This window comes from Loxodonta africana, chromosome 18, assembly GCF_030014295.1.
Source record: "Loxodonta africana isolate mLoxAfr1 chromosome 18, mLoxAfr1.hap2, whole genome shotgun sequence".
NCBI lineage: Eukaryota > Metazoa > Chordata > Mammalia > Proboscidea > Elephantidae > Loxodonta > Loxodonta africana.
This window is the reverse complement of record NC_087359.1, coordinates 81,061,527-81,082,380: the sequence shown is the minus strand read 5'-3', so window position 1 is coordinate 81,082,380 and position 20,854 is coordinate 81,061,527. Positions and strand designations below refer to the sequence as shown.

The window sequence follows — 20,854 nt, the reverse complement described above, 5'->3', positions numbered from 1 at the left end:
GGTCTCTTGTTTTTCAGGGCTCGATCAAAACACCGCAGATGTGTTTTTCTTCCCCGAGAAAGACTCCAGCTCCAAGTCTGAGCCCTCACATGTTTACTGGACAGTCAAAACCAGGCAAACATCCTTCCCTTTGTCCAAAGCCCCAGGGAAAGAAAGTTGGGCTGAAAATGTGGGAGGAAGGGCACCAGTTATTGGTAAGTTAGCTTTTAGTGAGAAAGCTAATATATATGAGCCTGGGAAGTGCCAATAGAGTTGGAGGGCCTGGCAGGACGATAGCATCTGGGGATGGCAGATTTGGGGAACTCACCTTCATTTAATGCCCTCCGCTTGTCGTGTTCTTTCATATTTATTTCCTCATTTAGTCCTCACAGCTGGTAAGGGGAAACACAGTATGAAAATTTGTCAGCACGAGCTTCACCTCTCTGCCATGTTGTCTCCCAGAGACACCTAAAAATATAGATCAGAAGGGAAACTCTGAAGGGTTTCCTTTGAAGTCTCCGTTCGCACAGGCCACAGTCCGCCACCTGGTTCCTGAGCTCTTGCACGATGGGCTCCTCGAATTCACCCTACCAGTAGTTATTTCTGCAGTATTAGAATCAGTCTTGAGGAGGAAATAAAAGCAATGGGGAATTTGGACACTGAACTCATGCCCCACCTAACCTGGATTTTGAGGCAAAATATATACATAAAATAATTATAGGAAATGCAAAGTATAGATTTCAAAAAACAAAACCTTTTACATGGAACATTTCTAACTTCAAAACGAAGAGACTAGAATAAGCACCCTGTACCCATCACTCAGCTTTGGTAATTATCAACATTTTACCAATCTCATTTCATTCCCTCTTTTTAAATTGTTTTGAAATTTTTCTTGCTACAATATTTTAAAGGAAATCCCAGACGTGAAGCCATTTCTGCTGCACATTGCAGATTGTGATGCTATGGGCATCTCCTTGAGCTGAGAAGGCTGAGAAGTACTTGTATGTCTGGTTCAAGAGTTCTATCTTCAAGTAGCAGAAGAAATGACAAAAATGTCTGATGAGCTTTATTTGGGGGCAAAACTTTTGGTGAGGACTTGCTCTTGGCCTGGGGTCACTGCAGAGACACTCCAACAATGCATCTTTCTCTGGCTTCACTCTAGAGGGGCAATGGAAGAGTTCACTTCAGTGTATTTCTGAGATGAATAGGCTGTTTTCCAGAAAAACAGGTGTGCCCAAAGCGGGCGGCCTTCCCTTTGATCAGCTGATTGACCTGGATGCTGTTAGAGACCTGTCCTCGGGGTTCAGCCAATACCGGGACTTCATCCGCCACCTGCCCATCCACGTCTCCAAGTACATTCTAAGTATGTTCATGTGGAGGGGGAATTCCTCAAGAGACCTCTCGTTTCAGCCCGGTGCTGAGGTCCCCGGGTCTATCTTTTTTTTTTTTTTCTTTCAGGTATGCTGGATAAAAACACCCTGAACAAATGTGCCTCTGTGAGCCAGCACTGGGCCGCACTGGCACACCAGGTCAAGATGGACCTTTCGATGCACGCATTCATTCAGAGCCAGGTGGCTCTCTTACAGGTACTTCCCATCTAGGAGGCAGAGACCTGGAGACCAGTCTCATTCCCATGTAGAGGCTGGCCTGACCACAAGCCTTTCAGTCCCCCAGTCCACCCTTAGCTGGCCTCCTGCTTCTCGCATTTGGTGCTTCCTAAGCTTTAGCAGTGACTTCCTTTTTGTTGGGACTCCTTGTTAATCACCACTTATTCTTCCATTGTCTGTGCATCTAGCAGAAACAACATGCATATAAAACTCAGGAACAGAGAGGTAGAGCTGCTCCGAAACCTCACAAAGTAGAGAATTTTTTTCCAGATAGCTATATTGCAGCCTAGACAATAAGAAAATCTTGAATGTGTTTCTGGATCAGCCTCATATGGTACACGGACGTTTGTTGTTCTTAGGTGCTGTTGAGTTCATTTCGACTCACAGCGATCGCATATGATGGAGTAGAACTGCCCCACAGAGTTTTCTAGGCTGTAATCTTTATGGGAACAGATCACCCAGTCTTTTTCCTATTGAGCTGCTGGATGGGTTCAGACTGCCAACCTTTCAGTTAGCAGCTGAGCACATAACCATTGTGCTACCAGGTTTGTAAGGCCGCAAAGTGTACTTTTAGGTTTAAATGCATTTTTTCCCTATGCAGTAATCACCTTTGGTATTTTTATTTCTGTGTTCCTTGCCGGAATGCTAAACCCTAAACCATGTATTCTTAGTAACTTGGATTTTTCCCAGCAGAGGTAGATGAGAGAGAACAGGAATCGGGCACTGGGAAGCAGGCTGTGGCCTGGAAACCTGTCTCTTGCTGTTCTCCACCCAGACATTTGGTAGTAATTATCCTCAGTTCAGTCTGTACACACTGCCGGCACAATTGGCCAGGATTGGGCCTGCCTTCCTTAGCCAGAGCTTACCCAAAAAAAAAGCTATGTGTTAAAATGTGTCCCGCCAAAATATGTGTTGGAATCCAACCCCTTACACCTGTAGCTGTAATCATGTTTGGAAACAGGGTTTTCTTGTTATGTTAACTAGATCATATCCGAGTAGGGCAGGTTCTAAACCTAGTCACTTCTGAGTTATGAAAAGAGCAGATTAGACACACACGCACACGCACACGTGCACGTGAACACACATGCACACACACGCACACGCATGGGGTGGGAGGGAGACAGATGCCATGTAAGAATAGCCAAGGAACAAAGCAATGCCTGGAGCTACCGAAAAGGAAGGAATTGACGTGGCCTAGACCCTGGTTTGGACTTTTAGCCTCCAAAACTTGAGAAAATAAATTTCTGTTCTTTAAAAAGCCACCTAATTTTGATATTTGTGTTATAATAGCACTAGATGTATCTTTTCAGATCTTGCTGAGAACTAGCTTTTTCCCGCTCCTCCCGGAGTATTAACCAAGAATAGCCATTTTCTGTTTGTTTGTTTTCAGGGGTCCTACACTAGGGGCATAGATCCTAATTATGCCAACAAGCTTTCTATCCCAGTTCCTAAAATGGCAGATGATGGGAAGCACATGCGTGTGAAAAACCAGAAATGGAAGCTGAGAACAAAGGTAGGTTTCGGTGGCATCTGGGGCAAGCAGCTATGAGTGTCATGTTCTTATTGGCCATGAAGGTTAAATACAGACTCAGCTCTCCCATAAGGACATAGGATCGTGAAAGGCAACATTTCCTAAGGGAGACCTGAGCTCTGGGCTGCTACCTACAAGCTGTGTGGCCTTAAGAAAGTTACTTCCTCTCCTCCAGCCTCAATTTCCTTATCTGATTTAGTTGACCTATCAGGGTTCTTCCTTACTTTAAATCCCATGATCATGTTCTTTGTCCATGCTACCAAATCAGCTAGTGGAGAGTTCAGAGGCAAGGAGCAATGTCAGCCATAGCTGGGATTCTACTCAACACATATCAGCCCGCATATCAAGAGCAGGCTGCTAAGGAACGAGAAGGACACGTGGAAGGGCCACGACTGGTCCAAAATGTCCAGGGCCTAGAATAAATTAAGCTTTCCCATCTCTCACTTTCAGGTTCACCCTGGTTCTGTGATGGAAGGGGAGAGTTTACTTAACTATAGATCTCCCCACTCATTCGTGGGCAGTAGTGAAGAAGAATAAATGGAAGACTCTTTAATCTCTATGCTCTGTTCACTCATGTATGGTAATCATTCCTAAAAACATGTGCCCCTACCTCCTTTTTACATTACCTTACTGACCCCTCCTCTTTGCTCAAGTTTCTTCTATGCTGAAGTCAATCTAATTGGCTTAAAAAGGATGCTTAATGAGGGGTGGTCTGATTGTAGTTTCCCATAAGGAAGTTGCGTGGCATAAATTTGAATCTTAGAAACAGAAGCGTCCTGAGAGACCATTTAGCTCATGTGTATGGGGGTTAGGCAGGTCTCACAAATGAATGAGGTGGGCTGGGTGTGGCCAGCAAAAAACTAGGGGACTGTGCTGAACTGGAGCGACCACTCCCGTCTGAAGGGAACACTTGCTATCCATCTGCCACGTGAGTCTGTGAACCTCCACCTGCCAGGCCATCTGAGCTTGCAAGAGAAGATAGAAACCTGGATGATCACGTGAAAACTCTTGCTTTTCTTTAATGGTGACAACCAATTAACACCATTTTTAAACACCATGTGGACCAAAGAAGACACATTTGTGGGCCTTGTTTGACCTGCAATTTTTTTTTTTTTATTAACTTTTATTGAGCTTCAAGTGAACGTTTACAATTTGACCTGCAATTTTGATCTCTAAGATAGTTGGTTCACTCATTTCATAGATGAAGAAACTGAGCCTCAGAGAGGTTAAGATCTCACAGCCAGTTGAGTGACAGAGATGTGCTCCTTCCAAGTTTATTGCTTTTTTAAGTATAACAAAATACTAATAACACCCTTCTTCCTCCTTGGGTCATGTAGTTAGCCTGTCATAAAGGATGACAGTGTTTGACATTCTAGGAATTTATAATTTAAGAAACAGGAGAGTGAAACAGGTCAAGCAGTATGGGGACTAGAAGAGAACATGTGAAGCGGTAAGATTAAGCAGTTCAGGAGTATGCTGGGACGAGGTGAGGTGAGTGCTCTTAGGGATGGTAATCATACTGAGTACTCTCTACAGAGCTAAATCACTATGCCAGGCAGGGTGCCAAGGGCTTTATATACATCATTTACTTGGTCTTTACCATGTGTCAAGAAGGTGTCATTGCTTCCGGTTTACGGATGCAGAAATAAAGGCTATTATGTTAAAAAACTTGCCAAAGTTCTCATAGGTGGTCAGTGGCAGGGATGGAATTTGAATCTAGGTCTTTTTCTTTCCAATGACTCCACCATGTGATTTCTAAGACTCTCAAAATTTAGGAGATGAACAAGGGCCAAGGAATTCCATTCTGAGCAATGAGCAGCCAGGAAAGCCTCACTAATTCAAGATGGGATATGGAGAGATGTTTGGACAGTAGAGGGAAGGAGGAAAGTTGATAGATTCTTATAGGGAGAGACTTCTAGGTAGGCATCACTACTTGGTTAAAGGTTAAGAAAGAAAGAGGGCATTCCAAGGAAGAGTCTAAAGGCATGGAGGAGAAGGCTCAGGTTTGGAAAGAGATTTAGGGAGAGAGGCCCCCAGAAGAATTCCTAGATGCAAATGTGATGTTGTGGTCTTCTTTTCTTTCATGATAAACTCACCCTGTTATTTCTTTCCTGCTAGTATAGCATGACTGTTATTTCCTACTATTTGAGAGTAGGAAGTATGATTGAGAAGAACAATGGAATGGTGAGTCCCAGTTCAGTCACTGATGCCAGAATTTAACACGCCTGACATGCCATAAAGTGTGTGATGGAGGAAGGGAAAAAGAAGGGAGGGAGGGAGGAAGCAAGGAAGGAAAAGGAAGGTTTGAGAAGGGGAGGGAAACAGCCTGTTGAGACCTGATGAAATTTATCTCCCCTCTCTGGGTCCCAGATCTTTATCTGTAAAATGATGAGAATATTTAGTTTGGCAAGTGATCTACTTTGCACAGCAACTGTAAGGACAAATTAAGGTTGCTGGCTGTGAAACCTTGGAAAAGCAAATGCATAGAGTGTGTAGCAGTAATTTCACTTATGGCTTGACTTCCCATGAGTACTATCAGGTACACATAAACACGAAAACCTTCACTCCAGTAAAAAGATCAGTCAACGGACACTTGTGACTTTATTCATACCCTTTGTGAGCTGGTTAGGGAGAAGCTGTGCCATGACAGACATTTGTAATTCAGCATTAAAAATCTGTGAAATCAGAATAGATAATGCAAAGAGGTGATAGAAGAATTTGGGCCCTTGACTTAACATTTTCTAACTCACTGACCACTTTAGCTTCTGCTCATTGGCCCCTCTCCATGTAGCAGCAGCCACAGCTTGAAGAACAAGAATACGCAGACCTTTGTGCCCTTGCCTTAGGAGACTCTGGTGGGATGTGCATCTGGGACCCTGAGTAAAGTTGGAACTGTATTTTCACTCCAAGTATTTCATTTTTAGACTGACTACAACCTGTGGACTGCATACCAGAACCAGGAGACTCTGAATGTCCAGATGGAGGAGAGAAATGTCTACTGTGGGACCTACAATATCCGGATTCTTTCTGACACGTAGGTACTGGGGTCAGGACCTAGGTCTTCAGAACCGTTGAATTACTAACACTGATGTCTTAGGATTCCCCTGATCCTTGTTTATATGGAAGGGTAATCCTCTCCGCACCTGAAGTTCCACACCAGACTAGTATGAGATCTCATTTGGAGAACAGGTGTTTGATTTTGTACCATCCTCAGCAGTGGGTGAAGGACACTTCCTTCTTATAATTTTAGGTATACTGGCCAGTAATCTTTTTCACAGTTCACATATCTGTAATCTTTCTTTTTTGAACCATTTTTAATATTTTATTATAACTTTAGAACTAACATATGACTATTAGGAAAAAAAACTTCCAGATACCAGGAAAAAGCAAAGAGCTCCTGTAATCTTATCACCTAGAGGCAACCATTGTTAATATTAGTGTATATCCTTCTAGAATTTTTTGAATATATAAACATTTTAAATAGAAATGACATCATATACATATTTCTGTAACTCATTTCAGCAAAATGCTGCAGATACTTTTCCATGCTAATATGAAAACTGTGTTTATAATGATTGCATAGTATGACGTTATTTGGATAGGCCATAAAAAGACCTTTTAATAATCAACTTTCTGCCATACTTTAGGCACAGGACCTTACTCTTTATTCACAGGACATTGTAAATGCCATCTCTACTTTTTGTCCCTGAATCTTACTACCAAATTGCACCTTGATAGTTTTTTTTGGGTACTAGACCTATAGGGGGAAGACAGGCGGATACAGCAGAGGCAAAATTAGATTTTTATGGGTAGTAAGGAGATCAGGGCTGTTTTGAAGAGATGGTGACTGAACTCTAGATATGACAAATGAGACAAGGACAAAAGTGTCAAGAGTTGCTCCTCATATTTAGAGTGACTACACATCCCTATTCATGTGGAACCATCACGCTTTACTTTGTGTTCCTGGGGTAGTTCATAATAGTGTCTCTTTTCATCAAAGGTATATCAATTTGGACAATAAATAATTTGGTAACCTTTATCATATTTTACCTATTTGCTAATAATCCTATGGTTGAAAAATTAAATCAACTAGCCCTGCTTTATTGAACTATAAGCTCCTTAAAGTCAGGTCCATATCTTATTCATTTTTGTATTTTCCGTGGTATCTACTAACACAGGACTTTGAACATAATACATGTTCATTGGATTTTGGTTAAAAAGAAAAAAAGGACAGCAGGATATGCAGTGAATATAAGGCTTTCCACTGTGTTCTTCTGAGATCTTCTGTGAAAAAAGGTGTCTGTGATCAACTAAGTTTGGGAAATACCACACACTCTGAGCTGGAATTGATTTGACGGCACTGAACACCACCACCATCTATTCTCTCTAAGGAATTTAGCATGCATTAGCAGATTAAACACTCTGAGATCTGCATTAAATGAAGATATTTAAGTGTGTTTAAAATCATATTCTTAAACCCATTAGACTAGGCAGCTTCTTTCTAAGAACATCTATTAACAATTCCGAGAGTATGTGTTCTGCCAAACAGTTTTAGTAAACAACATTCAAACAGAAGAAAAAATTCACTTTTAGGCACATCAAAAGAGAAGCAGCTGTTGGACTTCTCCAGTTTTCTTGAAACATATTCTGAGTACACCCCTACCGTGGTAAATTCAATTCAATCCCTTTCAGTGGGTGTATATTGAGGGCAAATCGGGGGCTATATATTGGCTGTACGCCATCCTATGATTAAGATGTCATGGAGTCTGCCCTTGAAAGGCTCATGATACACTAGGAAAAACAGATTTTTAAAACTACGAATAATTCATATGTAATGTGTTAAGAGCTGTGATCAAGGTGTGCATGTGTGTTGGTAGAGTGTTATGGGAACACAAATTGGGAAATAATTACTTTGGCTTAGAATAAAGTGGGGCAAAAAAGGCTGTAGAGAAGCAATAATCAGTTTGATTCAGGGCACACTAGTGTAGTGGTGGCATCTGAATTCTCCAGGAACTATCATTCAAAACCCTTAGTATTCCCCCTTGTGGAAGAGGCCTCCTGGGGCTTGCCTGGGCTGTTTATGATACTTCTCGGGTTCATAGGCCTGATTAACGTCTTGTGGATACCAGTGACACAGTATGACCAATGACCAAAGAAAATCCTGAAGCGGTGACAAACAAGTGGGATCTATAAAACAGAAATGGGCCCCATGACCAATTAAACATTCAGGAAAAAAATAGAGCCACATCCAGGTTATGAGCATGGGCTGCTGGTTGCTGCCAGGGAAGGCTACAGCAGGCATCTTTGCAGAACGCACCAGGGCCATCAACACTCGGCCTTGCATTCTGCTACCTCCCTTGTTGGAAAGCCCCGAATTTTCCATCACACCACTGCTGCAGGAGAAAGCCATGGCACTAAGTCATTTTCAGGAAGGATGCTAACTCTCATTTCTTGGATAATCCTGTTTCCTGGCAACTCAGGTGGGACAGAAACAGAGTCATCCATTATTCTGGGGGAGATTTGGTAGCTGTGTCATCAAATCGGAAGATCCAGCTTCTGGACATCATCCAAGTAAAGGAGATACCCGTCGAGTTCCGTGGACACGCTGGGAGCATCCGCACCCTCTTCTTGTGTGAGGAGGAAAACTTTCTCCTGAGTGGGAGCTATGACCTGAGTATCAGGTGAGTGACCCAAGGAAGTCATGATCCCCATCCCCTCAGGGCCTGAAGTTACTTTGTGGAAGAGCATGCATGCTCTTTCATTTTGTGTTTATTGAAGAGTTATCCTAAGTAATACTGACTTCTAGAGTGGCCTATAGCATTTTTTTTTTTTTTTTGGTCAAGGTAAAAACCAAGCAATTGTATATTGTTGAAGGTTGAATGAGACAGATTTATTACAATTATCAGATCTATTTTTTCATATATATTTTTTCATCTTTTTTTATTATTGTACTTTAGCTGAAGGTTTACAGAACAAACTAGCTTCTCATTAAACAGTTCAGACACTTGCTGTTTTATGACATTGGTTAACAACCCCATGACATGTCAACACTCTCCCTACTTGACCTTGGGGTCCCTATTACCAGCTTTCCCATTCCCTTCTGCCATCTTGCCCTTGTCCCTGGGCTGGTATGCCCCTGAAGTCTTGTTTTGTTCAGCCTGTCTAATCTTTGGCTGAAAGAGCCTCAGGAGTGACTTCATTACTGAGCTAAAAGTGTGTTTGGGGGCCATACTCTCGGGGTTTCTCCAGTCTCTGTCAGGCCAGTAATTTTTTTTTTTTGTAAGTTAGACTTTTGTTCTACGTTTTTCTTCAGCTCTGTCTGGACCCTCTATTGTGATCCCTGTCAGAGCAGTCACTGGTGGTAGCCAGGCACAATCTAGTTGTCCTGGACTCAGTCTGGTGAAGGCCGTGCTAGATGTGGTCCATTAGTCTTTTGGACTAATCTTTCCCTTGTGTCTTTAGTTTTCTTCATTCTCCCTTGCTCCCAAAGGGGTGAGACCAGTGGAGTATCTTAGATGGCCGCTCATAGGCTTTTAAGACCCCAGACACTACTCACCAAAGTAGAACGTAGAACATTTTCTTTATAAACTATGTTATGCCAGTTGAGCTAGATGTTCCCAAAGACCATGGTCCCCACAGTCCTCATCCCAGTAATTCGGTCCCTCAGTGAGTTTGGCTGTGTCTATGGAGTTTCCATGACCTTGCCTTGGACAAGTTGTGCTGGCTTCCTCAGTATGGTGTACTGCTTAGTCTTGACCAAAGTTACCACTTACCTGTTGTCTATTTGGTGTTTTTCCATCCTCATCCCTTTCCTCCCTCTTAACCATCAAAGATTGTTTCTTTCTGTGTGTTAACCTTTTCATGTGTTTTTATAGTAGTGGTCTCATACAATATTTGTCCTTTTGTGATTGACTTATTTCACTCAGCATAATGCCCTCCAGACTCAACCATGTTGTGAGATGCTCCACAAATTCGTCATTGTTCTTTATGGTTGCATAGTGCTCCATTGTGTGTATGTACCATAGTTTGTTTATCCATTCATCTCTTGATGGCCATCTAGGTCGTTTCTATCTTTTTGCTATTGTGAACAGTGCTTCAGTGAACGCAGGTGTGCATATGTCTATTCAGTGATGGCTCTTGTTTCTCTAAGATATATTCCTAGAAGTGGGATTGCTATATCATATGGTATTTCTATTTCTACCTTTTTAAGGAAGCACCATATCGTTTTCCAAAATGGTTGTACCATTTTGCATTCTCACGAGCAGTGCATAAGAGTTCCAATCTCCCTGCAGCCTCTCCAACATTTGTTATTTTCTGTTTTTTTGATTCATGCCAGTAATGCAAGGTGAGATAATATCTCATTGTGGTTTTGATTTGTATTTCTCTAATGGCTTTTTAATGGCTAGTGATAGTGAGCATTTCCTCATGTGTCTGTTAGCTGTTTGAATGTCTTCTTTGGTGAAGTGTCTGTTCATTTCCTTTGCTCATTTTTTAATTGGATTATTTCTCTTTTTGTTGTAGAGGTGTTGGATTCTTCTGTGGATTTTAGAGATTAGACCTTTGTCTGATTCGTAATAGCCAAACATTTTTTCCAAGTCTACAGGTTCTCTTTTTACTCTTTTGGTGAAGTCTTTTGATGAGCATTAATGTTTAATTTTTAGAAGATCCCAGTTATCTAGCTTATCTTCTTGTGTTTGTGTGTTGTTAGGTGTGGTTTGTATCCTGTTAATGCTGTGTATTAGGGCCTCTAGAGTTGTTCCTATTTTTCCTTCTGTGATCTTTATAGGTTTTTGTTTTATATTTAAGTCTTTGATCCATTTTGAATTAGTTTTTGTGTATGGTGTGAAGTATGGGTCCTGTTTCACTTTTTCTAGATGGACATCCAGTTTTGCTAGCACCGTTTTTTAAAAAGACTGTCTTTTCCCCATTCGATTGACTATGGGTCCTTGTCAAAAATCAGGTGACCATAGGTGGGTGGATTTACATCTGGGTTCTCAATTCTGTTCCATTGGTCAATATATCTGCTGTACCAGGACCAGGCTGTTTTGACGACCTTAGTTGTATAGCAGGTTCTGAGGTTAGGTAGTGTGAGTCCTCCTACTTTATTCTTCTTCCTTTTCCATATAAAGTTAATGATTAGTTTTTCCATCTCTTTAAAGAATGTTGTTGGAATTTGGACCAGGATTACATTGTATTTTTAAATTGTTTTGGGTAGAATTGTCATTTTCACAATGTTGAGTCTACATATCCATGAGCATGGTATGTTTTTTCATTTATGTAGATCTCCTCTGGTTTCTTTTGGTAGTGTTTTGTAGTTTTCTTTGTATAGGTCTTTTACATCCCTGGTTAATTTATTCCTAAGTATTTTATTTTTTTAGGGGCTATTATAAATGGTGTTGTTTTTCTGATTTCCTCTTCATCATTCTCTTTATTGGTGTCTAGGAATCCAACTGATTTTTGTATGTTTATCTTGTATCCTCCTACTTTGCTGAATCTTTCTATTTGTTTCAGTAGTTTTCCTGTGGAGTCTTTTGGGTTTTCTGTGTATAGTATCGTATCATTCGTAAATAGGGACAGTTTTACTTTTTGATTACCAATTTGGATACCCTTTATTTCTTTTTCTTGCCTTATTGCTCTAGCAAGGACTTCCAGCACAATGTTGAATAGGAGTGGTGATAAAGGGCATCATTGTCTTGTTCCTGTTCTCAAGGGGAATGTTTTCAGCCTCTCTCCATTAAGAGTGATGTTGGCTGTTGGTTTTGTATACATGCCCTTTATTACATTGAGGAATTTCCCTTCTAAATCTATTTTATTGAGAGTTTTTACCAGGAATCGATGTTGGACTTTGTCAAATGCCTTTCCTGCTTCAATTGAGATGATCGTGTGATTCTTTTCTTTTATTCATGTGGTGGATTATGTTGACTGATTTCTCTAACGTTGAGCCATCCTTGCACAATCAGTACGAATCCTATTTGGTTGTGGTGTATTATTATTATTTGTTTTTTGATATGATGCTGAATTCTATCAGCTAGAATTTTGTTGAGAATTTTTGCATCTATACTTATGAGAGATACTGGTCTGTAATTTTCTTTTTTTGTGGTGTCTTTGCCTGGTTTTGGTATCAGGGTGATGCTGGCTTCTTAGATTGAATTTGGAAGTATCCCTGCCTTTTCTATTTTTGAGTAGTTTGAGTAGTACTGGTGTAAGCTCTTCACTGAATGGTAGAATTCTCCAGTGAAGCCATCTGGGCCTGGGCTTTTTTGTTGTTGGGAGTTTTTTTCAGTACCTTTTCAACCTCTTCTCTTGTTATGGGTCTGCTCACATTTTCAACATCATTTTGTATTGGTGTGGGTAGGTAGTGTGTTTCTAGAAAATTGCCCGTTTCCTCTAGGTTTTCAAATTTGGTGGAGTGTAGTTTTTCATAATACTCCATTATGATCCTTTTTATTTCAATTGACTCTGTTGTAATGTCCCCCATTTCATTTCTTATTTGGGTTATTTGCATCCTCTCCTCTTTTTCTTTTGTCACTTTCACCAGTGTTTTGTTGATTTTGTTGCTCCTTTCAAAAACCAACTTCTGGTTTTGTTGATTCTTTCTATTGTTTTTCTCTTCACTATTTCATTTATTTCTGCTCTGATCTTTATTATTTCCTTTCTTCTGGTGGCTGTGGGCTTCCTTTGCTGTTCTGTTTCTATTTGTTTGAGTTGTGTAGCTTATGTTTTGATTTTGTCCCTTTCTTCTTTTTTGATGTGTGCATCTATTGCTATACATTGACATCAGAGCACTACCTTTGCTCTATCCTGTAGGTTTTGGTATGATGTGTTTTCATTCTCATTTGATTCTAGGAATTCTTTGATTCCATCTTTGATTTCTTCTATTACCCAGTGGTTTTCAAGCAGGCTGTTATTCAGTTTCCATGTAATTGATTTTTTCCTTGTCTTCTCATATTTAATTTCTATTTCGATGGCATTGTGATCAGGGAAGAGACTTTGTGTTATCTCAGTGTTTTGGATTTTGTTGCGGGTTGCTTTGTGGCCTAAGATGTGGTCTATTCTGGAGAATGTTCCATGTGTGTTGTAAAAGAATGTGTAATTTGCAGCTGTTCAGTGGAGTGTTTTGTATATGTTTATGAGTTCAAGTTGGCTGATTGTGTCATTTAGATCTTCTATATCTTTATTGAGTTTCTTTCTAGATGTTCTGTCCTTTACTGAGAGTAGTGAGTTGAAGTCTCCTACTGTTATAGTGGAATTGTCAATTTCTCTTTTCAGTGCTGTAAGAGCTTGTTTTATGTATTTTGGGGCCCTGTCATTTGGTGCATAGATATTTATTATGGTTATGTCTTCATGATGGATCATCCTTTTAATCAGTATATAATGCCCTTCTTTGTCTTTTATGGTGGATTTTGTTTTAAAGTCTATTTTATCTGAGATTAGCATTGCCACTCCTGCTCTTTTTTTGGTAGCTGTTTGCTTGATATATTTTTTACGTCCTTTGATTTTTAATAAATTTACATCTTTGTTTCTAAGGTGTGTTTCTTGTGGATAGCATATTGATGAATCCTGTTTTTATTTTACCCATTCTGTCACTGTCTCTTTATGGGTGCATTTAGTCTATTTATGTTCAGTGTAATTATTGATAGATATGAGTTTATTGCTGTCACTTTGTAGTTTTTTGTTTGTTTGTTTGTGGTGCTGAAGTTTTCTTTGTTCCTCTTACTCTCCTGTGCTGAACTCCTTTTGTTGTGGATTTTTTTTCATTTCTTTTGTTTTCGTAGATTTTGTTTTTAGAGACCTTATGTTTTTCTTCTTTATTTTGATGAGTAGGTTTGTTAGCTTTCTTTGTGGTTATCTTGAAATTTACCCTTATGTTCCTAGGTTTGTACCAGCCTATTGTTACTTGGTATTGCCTTCCCCTCCTCTCCATTAGAAAGTTCTATACCTACACCATTTATTCTCTTTTTTATTGTTCTGATGTTGTTGTTATTTACAGATTAACCTCTCTCGTACCCTGTTGTAAATCTTTTGGTTTTGAATAGTTGTTGAGAAGTCATATCCTAGGTTAGTATCTGGCTGGTGCGATCTTGCTTCCTAGATTCAAGCTGTCATCTGATGTTGTTTGTTCTCAAATCAAAAGACTCCCTTTAATAATGCTTGTATGTTTGGTTTGGTTTTTACATATTCCCTTAATTTCTGTTTATCTGGAAATGTCCTAATATCACCATCCTATTTGAAAAAGAATTTTGCAGGATATATTATTCTTGGCTGGCATTTTATTTCTTTCAAAGTTTTATATATGTCTCCCTATTGCCTTCTTGCCAGCATGGTTTCTGCCAAGTAATCAGAGCTTAGTCTTATTGTTTCCCCTTTGTATGTGAATTTTTGTTTTTCTTGAGCTGCTCTCAGGATTTTTTCTTTATCTTTGGTTTTAGCGAGTGCGATTATGATATGCCTTGTCATTTTCTTTTGGGGGCTATCCCATGTGGTGTTCATTGAGCTTCTTGAATGGACAGCGTTTCATCTTTCATGATATTAGGGAAGTTTTCTCTCAGCAGTTCTTCAATGATCCTGTCTGTGTTTTTCTGTTTTCTCCTCATGTTCTGGAATTCCAATCGCTCTCAAGTTTTTGCTTTTGATTGTATCCCACATAATTCTCAGGGTTTCTTCATTTTTGTTTGTTCTTTTTTTCTGATTTTTCCTCAAAGTGGTATCCAAGTATTTGTCTTCAATTTTGCTGATCCTGTCTTCCATTGTTTCAAACCTGCTCTTCAGACCTTCTGTGACACTGTCCATTTCTGAAATCTTTCCATTTATCTTTTAGATTTCTAACTGTTGTTTTCATATGATTTCTAGTTGTGAATTTATTTTGACATTTTTTTCCTGTATTATTTTCCTGAATTCTTCCATCGGTTTTTCTGACTTCTCCATGAAGTTGTATATTTTTTCCTCATTTTTGTCTGCTTTTTGCTTCAACTCTTGGATAGCTCTGAATATTAGAGATTTGAATTCCCTATCAGGTAGTTCCAGTGCCTTTTCTTCGACTGGTGTTTTATTTTTGGACACCTACTGTTTTTTTTTTTTTTTTTACTGGGACCATCCTGTCTTATTTTTTTTAATATGTTTTGATATTGTCTGCTGTCTTCAGGACATTCAGTAGTTATTTTCTTCATTTTATTGATTGTAGATTTGTTTGTTTCATCCTGCTTTTTGTTTTATGTGGTTATGTCTGAGCAGGTGGGCTATGTGTTCTTTGTTTGCTCATCTGTGGACACGATGTTTTTCACCTCCTTGTCTAATGGGCAGAGTCAGCTGCTCAGCTAAGGTACAGCATGGTAGGTCCAGTTGAAGGAGAGGGGCTGGGATGGGTTGTTTGTGGTGTGTACTGGGGATGACAGGGTAGGCCTAGGGGTCAGTGCAGGGCAAGTTCTGGTAGGTCATGCCTGTGCTGCTCAGTGTGCAATGTTTAGCACATGGTGCAGATAAGCAGGAGGGAGTGCAGAGGTTGTGAAGTGTGGAGCTATGTTGGGTATGGGAAAGAACAGAGAGAGAAGAGAGAAATAGGAGCCAATAAAAAGTGCTGAGGGAACCTGCTGTTGGAGTGGAAAGAAGAGAAACCTAGAAACGAAGAAAAATAAAAAGGAAAAAAGAAAAAAATAACACTAATGCTCCCAGGGATCCTAAAGTGTGGCTGTGCAGACTAGGAAAGTAGCTGCTAAGCAGGGCAATACAGCCTGGCTAGAAATGGCAGGGATGCCACACAGTGCTAGGTATTCAGGAGGCAGGAAAAGAAGGTAAGTAGAGAGAGACGAGAAACTGAGAAATGAAAAACAAAAAGGAAAAAAGAGAAAGAAAACAAACAAAAGTCTTCAGGGATCCCATCAGCATGGTGGCGTTGACCAGGGAAGCAGTTTCCCAGTACAGCGGTGCATCACAGCCTGTCAAGAAGAAGCAAAGATGGCACATGGAGCCAGGTGTTCGAGAGAAAGGAGGGGAAGGAGGTGAGAAGCAGGGAAGGAACCGAAAGAAAGCAACGCCCGCAGCAAAGAAATGGCACTGAAGGAGCTGGCCGGCGTAAGCAGGACGAATCCAAGTGGCATGGAGCCAGTGCCTCCAGGCTGAGTGACCTCGGCCTGCTGGGAAGTGACAGAACCTGAGCAGGGGGAAGAACGGTGAGGGGTGGGAAAGCGTGTATCATGGGTTAACGGTGCTCTATCTCCTGCTGGGAGGTCTATGAAGCTGTGTTCCCAGACTCCCTGTCCCTGATCTCTGACAAGAGTCCAAGATGGTGAATCTGTGCTGAGTTAGCTGTGAGGGAACCTCTGCTCATGTCTCTCCATGGTCTCTATTCTCTGTCAGTTTCTTTTTCCTTTTGGTGCTTGGCTGAGTTCTTTATCTCTTCATTTGATATCAGGGTTCCAGGGTTGACGTTTGTCTCTGTTTTACCTAGTTTTTCAGGTCCTTGCTGTGGAGGCATGGCGTGGTGCTTCTTTCTATAGTGCCATGTTGGCTCTGCCTCTCAGGTGTATTGCCTAATTGAAGATTACTAACAACATACCTTTAAAAAACTCATGCATGTTGGCACCAGAAGATACAGCCAATGAATCAGAAAAAATTTCTTTTTTAAGATTCTTGGATGAAGAAATAATTTATAATTTTCTTTATAGATTCCTTCAGGGGAAAGTAGTTTTTTTTTTTTGGTGGGTATGAATTATAGCACACATGCAAAATAGTGCTTAAAATGTATGTATACACATTTTTTAAACAATATAGTAAACGCCCATGTACCCATTACTCAGGTTAAGAAATGGAACTTGACCACTCTGCAAAGCTCCCTGTGTGCCTTTCCCTTATTGTTTCTTTCTTCCTCCTAACCAGTGGCAATGTTATATTAAACTTTTTACTAATTATTCCTTGCATTTCTTTACAGTTTTTACTACCCGTTTATGTATCTCTAAATACATTGATTACTTTTGCCCATTTTTAACTTAATATAAATGGAATTGCATTTTAAAAATTAATTTATGACTTTATTCTCACACTGAATTTTTTTTTTTTTTTTTTTTGAGATTCATCCATTTGATATAAATGTTGTTGTTAGGTTCCCTCGAGTTAGTTTCAACTCATAGCAATCCTATGTACAACAGAATAAAACACTGCCCATCCTGCGCCATCATCACAATCATTGCTCTGCTTGAGCCCGTTGTTGCAGCCACTTTGTCAATCCATCCCATTTGTTTTCCTCTCTTTCACTGATCCTCTACCAAGCCTAATGTCCTTCTCCAGGGACTAGTTCCTCCTGATAACATGTCCAAAGTATGTGAGACAAAGCCTCACCATCCTTGCTTCTAAGGAGCATTCTGGGTGTATTTCTTCCAAAACAGATTTGTTTGTTCTTCTGGCAGTCCATGGTATATTCAATATTCTTCATCAACATCATATTTCAAAGGCATCAATTTTTCTTCAGTCTTTCTTATTCATCTTCCAGCTTTTGCATGCATATGAGGTAATTGAAAATATCGTGGTTTTGGTTAGGCATGCCTTAGTCCTTAAAGTGACAACTTTGGTTTTTAACACTTGAAAGAGGTCTTTTGCAACAGATTTGCCCAATGCAATATGTTGTTTGATTTCTTGACTGCTGCTTTCATGGGCATTGTTTGAGGATCCTAGTAAAATGAAATCGTTGACAACTTCAATATTTTCTCTGTTTATCATGATGTTGCTTATTGGTCAGTTGTGATGATTTTTGTTTTCTTTATGTTGAAGCGTAATCCATACTGAAAGCTGTAGTCTTTGATCTTCATCAGTGAGTGCTTCAAGTCTTTTTCACTTCCAGCAAGCAAGGTTATGTCACCTGCATATCGCAGATTGTTAATGAGTCTTTCTCCTGTCCCGATGCCATGCTCTTCTTCAAATAAGTAGCAGTAATTAATTTACTTTTAGAGAGGCTTAGTATTTTATTGGATCAATGTATCATAACTATTTATTCTTCTGTTGATGAGCATTTGCATTGTTTCTAGTTTTTTATTGTTTTGAAGAATGTTGCCATAGACATTCTTGGATATATCTTTTGGTGCCCAAGTGCGTGAGTTTTTTAAAGGTATATTATTAGTAGTGGAGTTTCTGGGTAGGAGTACCAAACTCTTTTCCAAAATGGTCTTACTAATTTACACTTCCATCAGCAGGGTGTGAGATACAAAGAGTATTGTCCGTCTTTAACATTTTTGCCGGTCTGATGGGTATTAAATAAAACCTCACTATAGTTTAAATTTTTTAACTTCTCTGATCACTAACGAGGTTGGACTTTTTTTGTGTGTTTTGGAGTCATTTGTACTTCCTCTTTTTTGTGAAATCCCTGTTCAGTTTTTCTCCCATTTTTGTGGTCATTTGTTTATCCTAACTTACCGATTCATAGAATCCTTTATGTTTTCTGGATACTGATTTTTTTTTGTTTGTTTATTTTTGTGTTGCAAATATCTTCTTCCAATTTAAGAGTTGTCTTTTCAATGTGTGTGGTGTCTTTAATGAACAGAAGTTCTTAACGTTAATGTCTTGTAATTTCCTGATGGTTAATGCTTTCTGTGGCATGTTTAAGGAATCTTTCCCCATCTTAAAGTCATAAAGACATTCTCCTGTATTGTTTTTTAAAGAGTTTTTTTGAATTTTATTTTAATGGTTTTGCCTTTCATCTGTAGGTCTACCTGAAATAGATTTTTGTTATGGTCTGAGGTAGGAATTTCCTCCATTTGGGCACCCAATTATCTCACCACCCATTTATGGAAAAGGCGGTCCTTCCTCGCATTAGTCTTCGCTGCCTTCTTTGTTACAAGACAAATCTCCAGCTATTTCTATTTCTGAGCTCTCTGTTCTATTCCATTTGCCTGTTTGACTATTCTTGGTCAATACCACACTATCTTAATTAGTTTTTAAGACTTATATCTGGTAGGGCAAGTCTCTCTACCAGCCCCTCATCCCATTCTTCTTCTTCAGAGTGTTTTGATTATTCTTGGACTTTTGCATTTCCATCTAAATCTTTTTTTCTTTGTTTTTAGTTCTTTTCAGATCTCAGATGCAGAGGCTTAAGTTGATTATACTCCTCAGTTCATGTAATATTATAATCATTGGTGTGTATAAGGCTCTGCTCTTGTTTTATCTATCTATATGTCTGTCTCTCTGTCTATGTATCTATCTTTCCATTCATCCATCCATCTATCCTATCTCTATTTTTCACTCTTATTATTTTTCCCCATGATTATCATTCTAATCTTTTAAAATGTGTGCCTTTTTGTTTATATGTGTTCTTTCAAAATGTGTGTTGATGTATTTTGTACATGTATTTATAATTCAGAAACCCTGGTGGCTTAATAGTTAAGAGCTACAGCTGCTAATCAAAAGGTCAACAGTTTGAATCCACCAGGTGCTCCTTGGAAACCCTATGGGGCAGTTCTACTCTGTCCTATAGGGTTGCCATGAATTGGAATCAACTCAACGGCAACAGGTTTTTTAGTTTTTATTTATAATTCACATACATGGTATTGCCTTAAATATCTCTTTAATCATTGCACTCCACCCATGTTTAAGAGATCCATCCATGTTATCACGTATGTGCCGAAGTTGTTGTTTTAACTGCCCTGTGGTACTCTGACACCTGTGTACACATTTTACTTACTTGCTTTCCCAGTAACGGACACTATGCTGCCTCCAAATAATGCTGCACTGAGCAGTTTCATATATGTCCCTTCAGGACACTGTGAGGTTTCTTGGGGATTGGTACTCAGGAGAGGACTTGTGAGACGTGGAGTGGGCAGTATTTAACTTGACTAAGAAGTGCCAGATTGAAGTCCAGAAAGATGTCATGGGTCTACACTCTCGCCAGCAGGGATGCTATCTCTTTACTTCCCTGCCTACATTTGGCATCATCCAGCTTTCTAATTTTTGCCAGTTAAATATGTATAAAACCATGTCCAGGTGCATTTCTCTAGTCATCAATGAGTTTGCTTATTAGCTTTTAGGGTTTCATCTTCAATAAATTGCCTGATTATATCCTTTGCCCATTTTTCTATTGAGGACATCTATTTTTTAAATTGTTTTTCAGTCCCTTGTATATTCTAGATATCAATCCCTTATCAGTTTTAACATTGCAGATATCATTTATTCTTTTCATCAGTCTATTAACTTTGTTCATAATGTCCTTTGTTGAACAAGAACTTAATACTGATGTAATAAAAAATTTCAGTTTATCAATTTTTCTGCCTTATGTCTGTGATCCTTCCCACCTGTAGGTCACAAAGATATTTTCCAACATTGTTTTTTATTAATGTTATCATTTTGCCTTTCACATTCAGGTTTTTAATCTATTTGTAGTCCAACTTTGTATGTGGTGTTAGGTAAGGTTTCTATTCATTATTTTTAAATAAAGTGAGGAGTTTTCCTCACAGGAGCTACTAAATATCTTGCTATTTCCCTCATTGATTTGTGAGCAATCTTTATCACATGGTAATTATTACCCATATATACGTGAGAATGTCTCTGAGCTCTCTGTTCTATTCCATTGGTCCATTTTTCTGTTCTTGCATCAAAACCACCCTGTCTTTTAAATTGTTTTTTTTAATTGTTTTGTTTTTAGCTATGCATCTAGAGAATGCTTTAATACATGATGGTAGGGCAAGTCCAACTCCTCACTTTTCTTTTTTTATGTAACTTAGCTATGGTATATGCTTTTTGAGTTTTTGGGAAAAGTTTA

The 20,854-nt window shown here is 39.3% G+C and overlaps 1 protein-coding gene across 1 annotated transcript in view; it reads left to right on the top strand.

Annotated features, from left to right (window-relative positions):
* FBXW10B (F-box and WD repeat domain containing 10B) overlaps positions 1-20,854 on the top strand; it is a 78,437-nt gene that overhangs the window by 45,944 nt on the left and 11,639 nt on the right. The window contains 6 exon segments of the mRNA XM_064270367.1: positions 18-194; positions 1,142-1,431; positions 1,434-1,565; positions 2,977-3,099; positions 6,042-6,151; positions 8,598-8,798. Of these exon segments, the coding sequence (XP_064126437.1) occupies positions 18-194; positions 1,142-1,431; positions 1,434-1,565; positions 2,977-3,099; positions 6,042-6,151; positions 8,598-8,798 (1,033 nt within the window).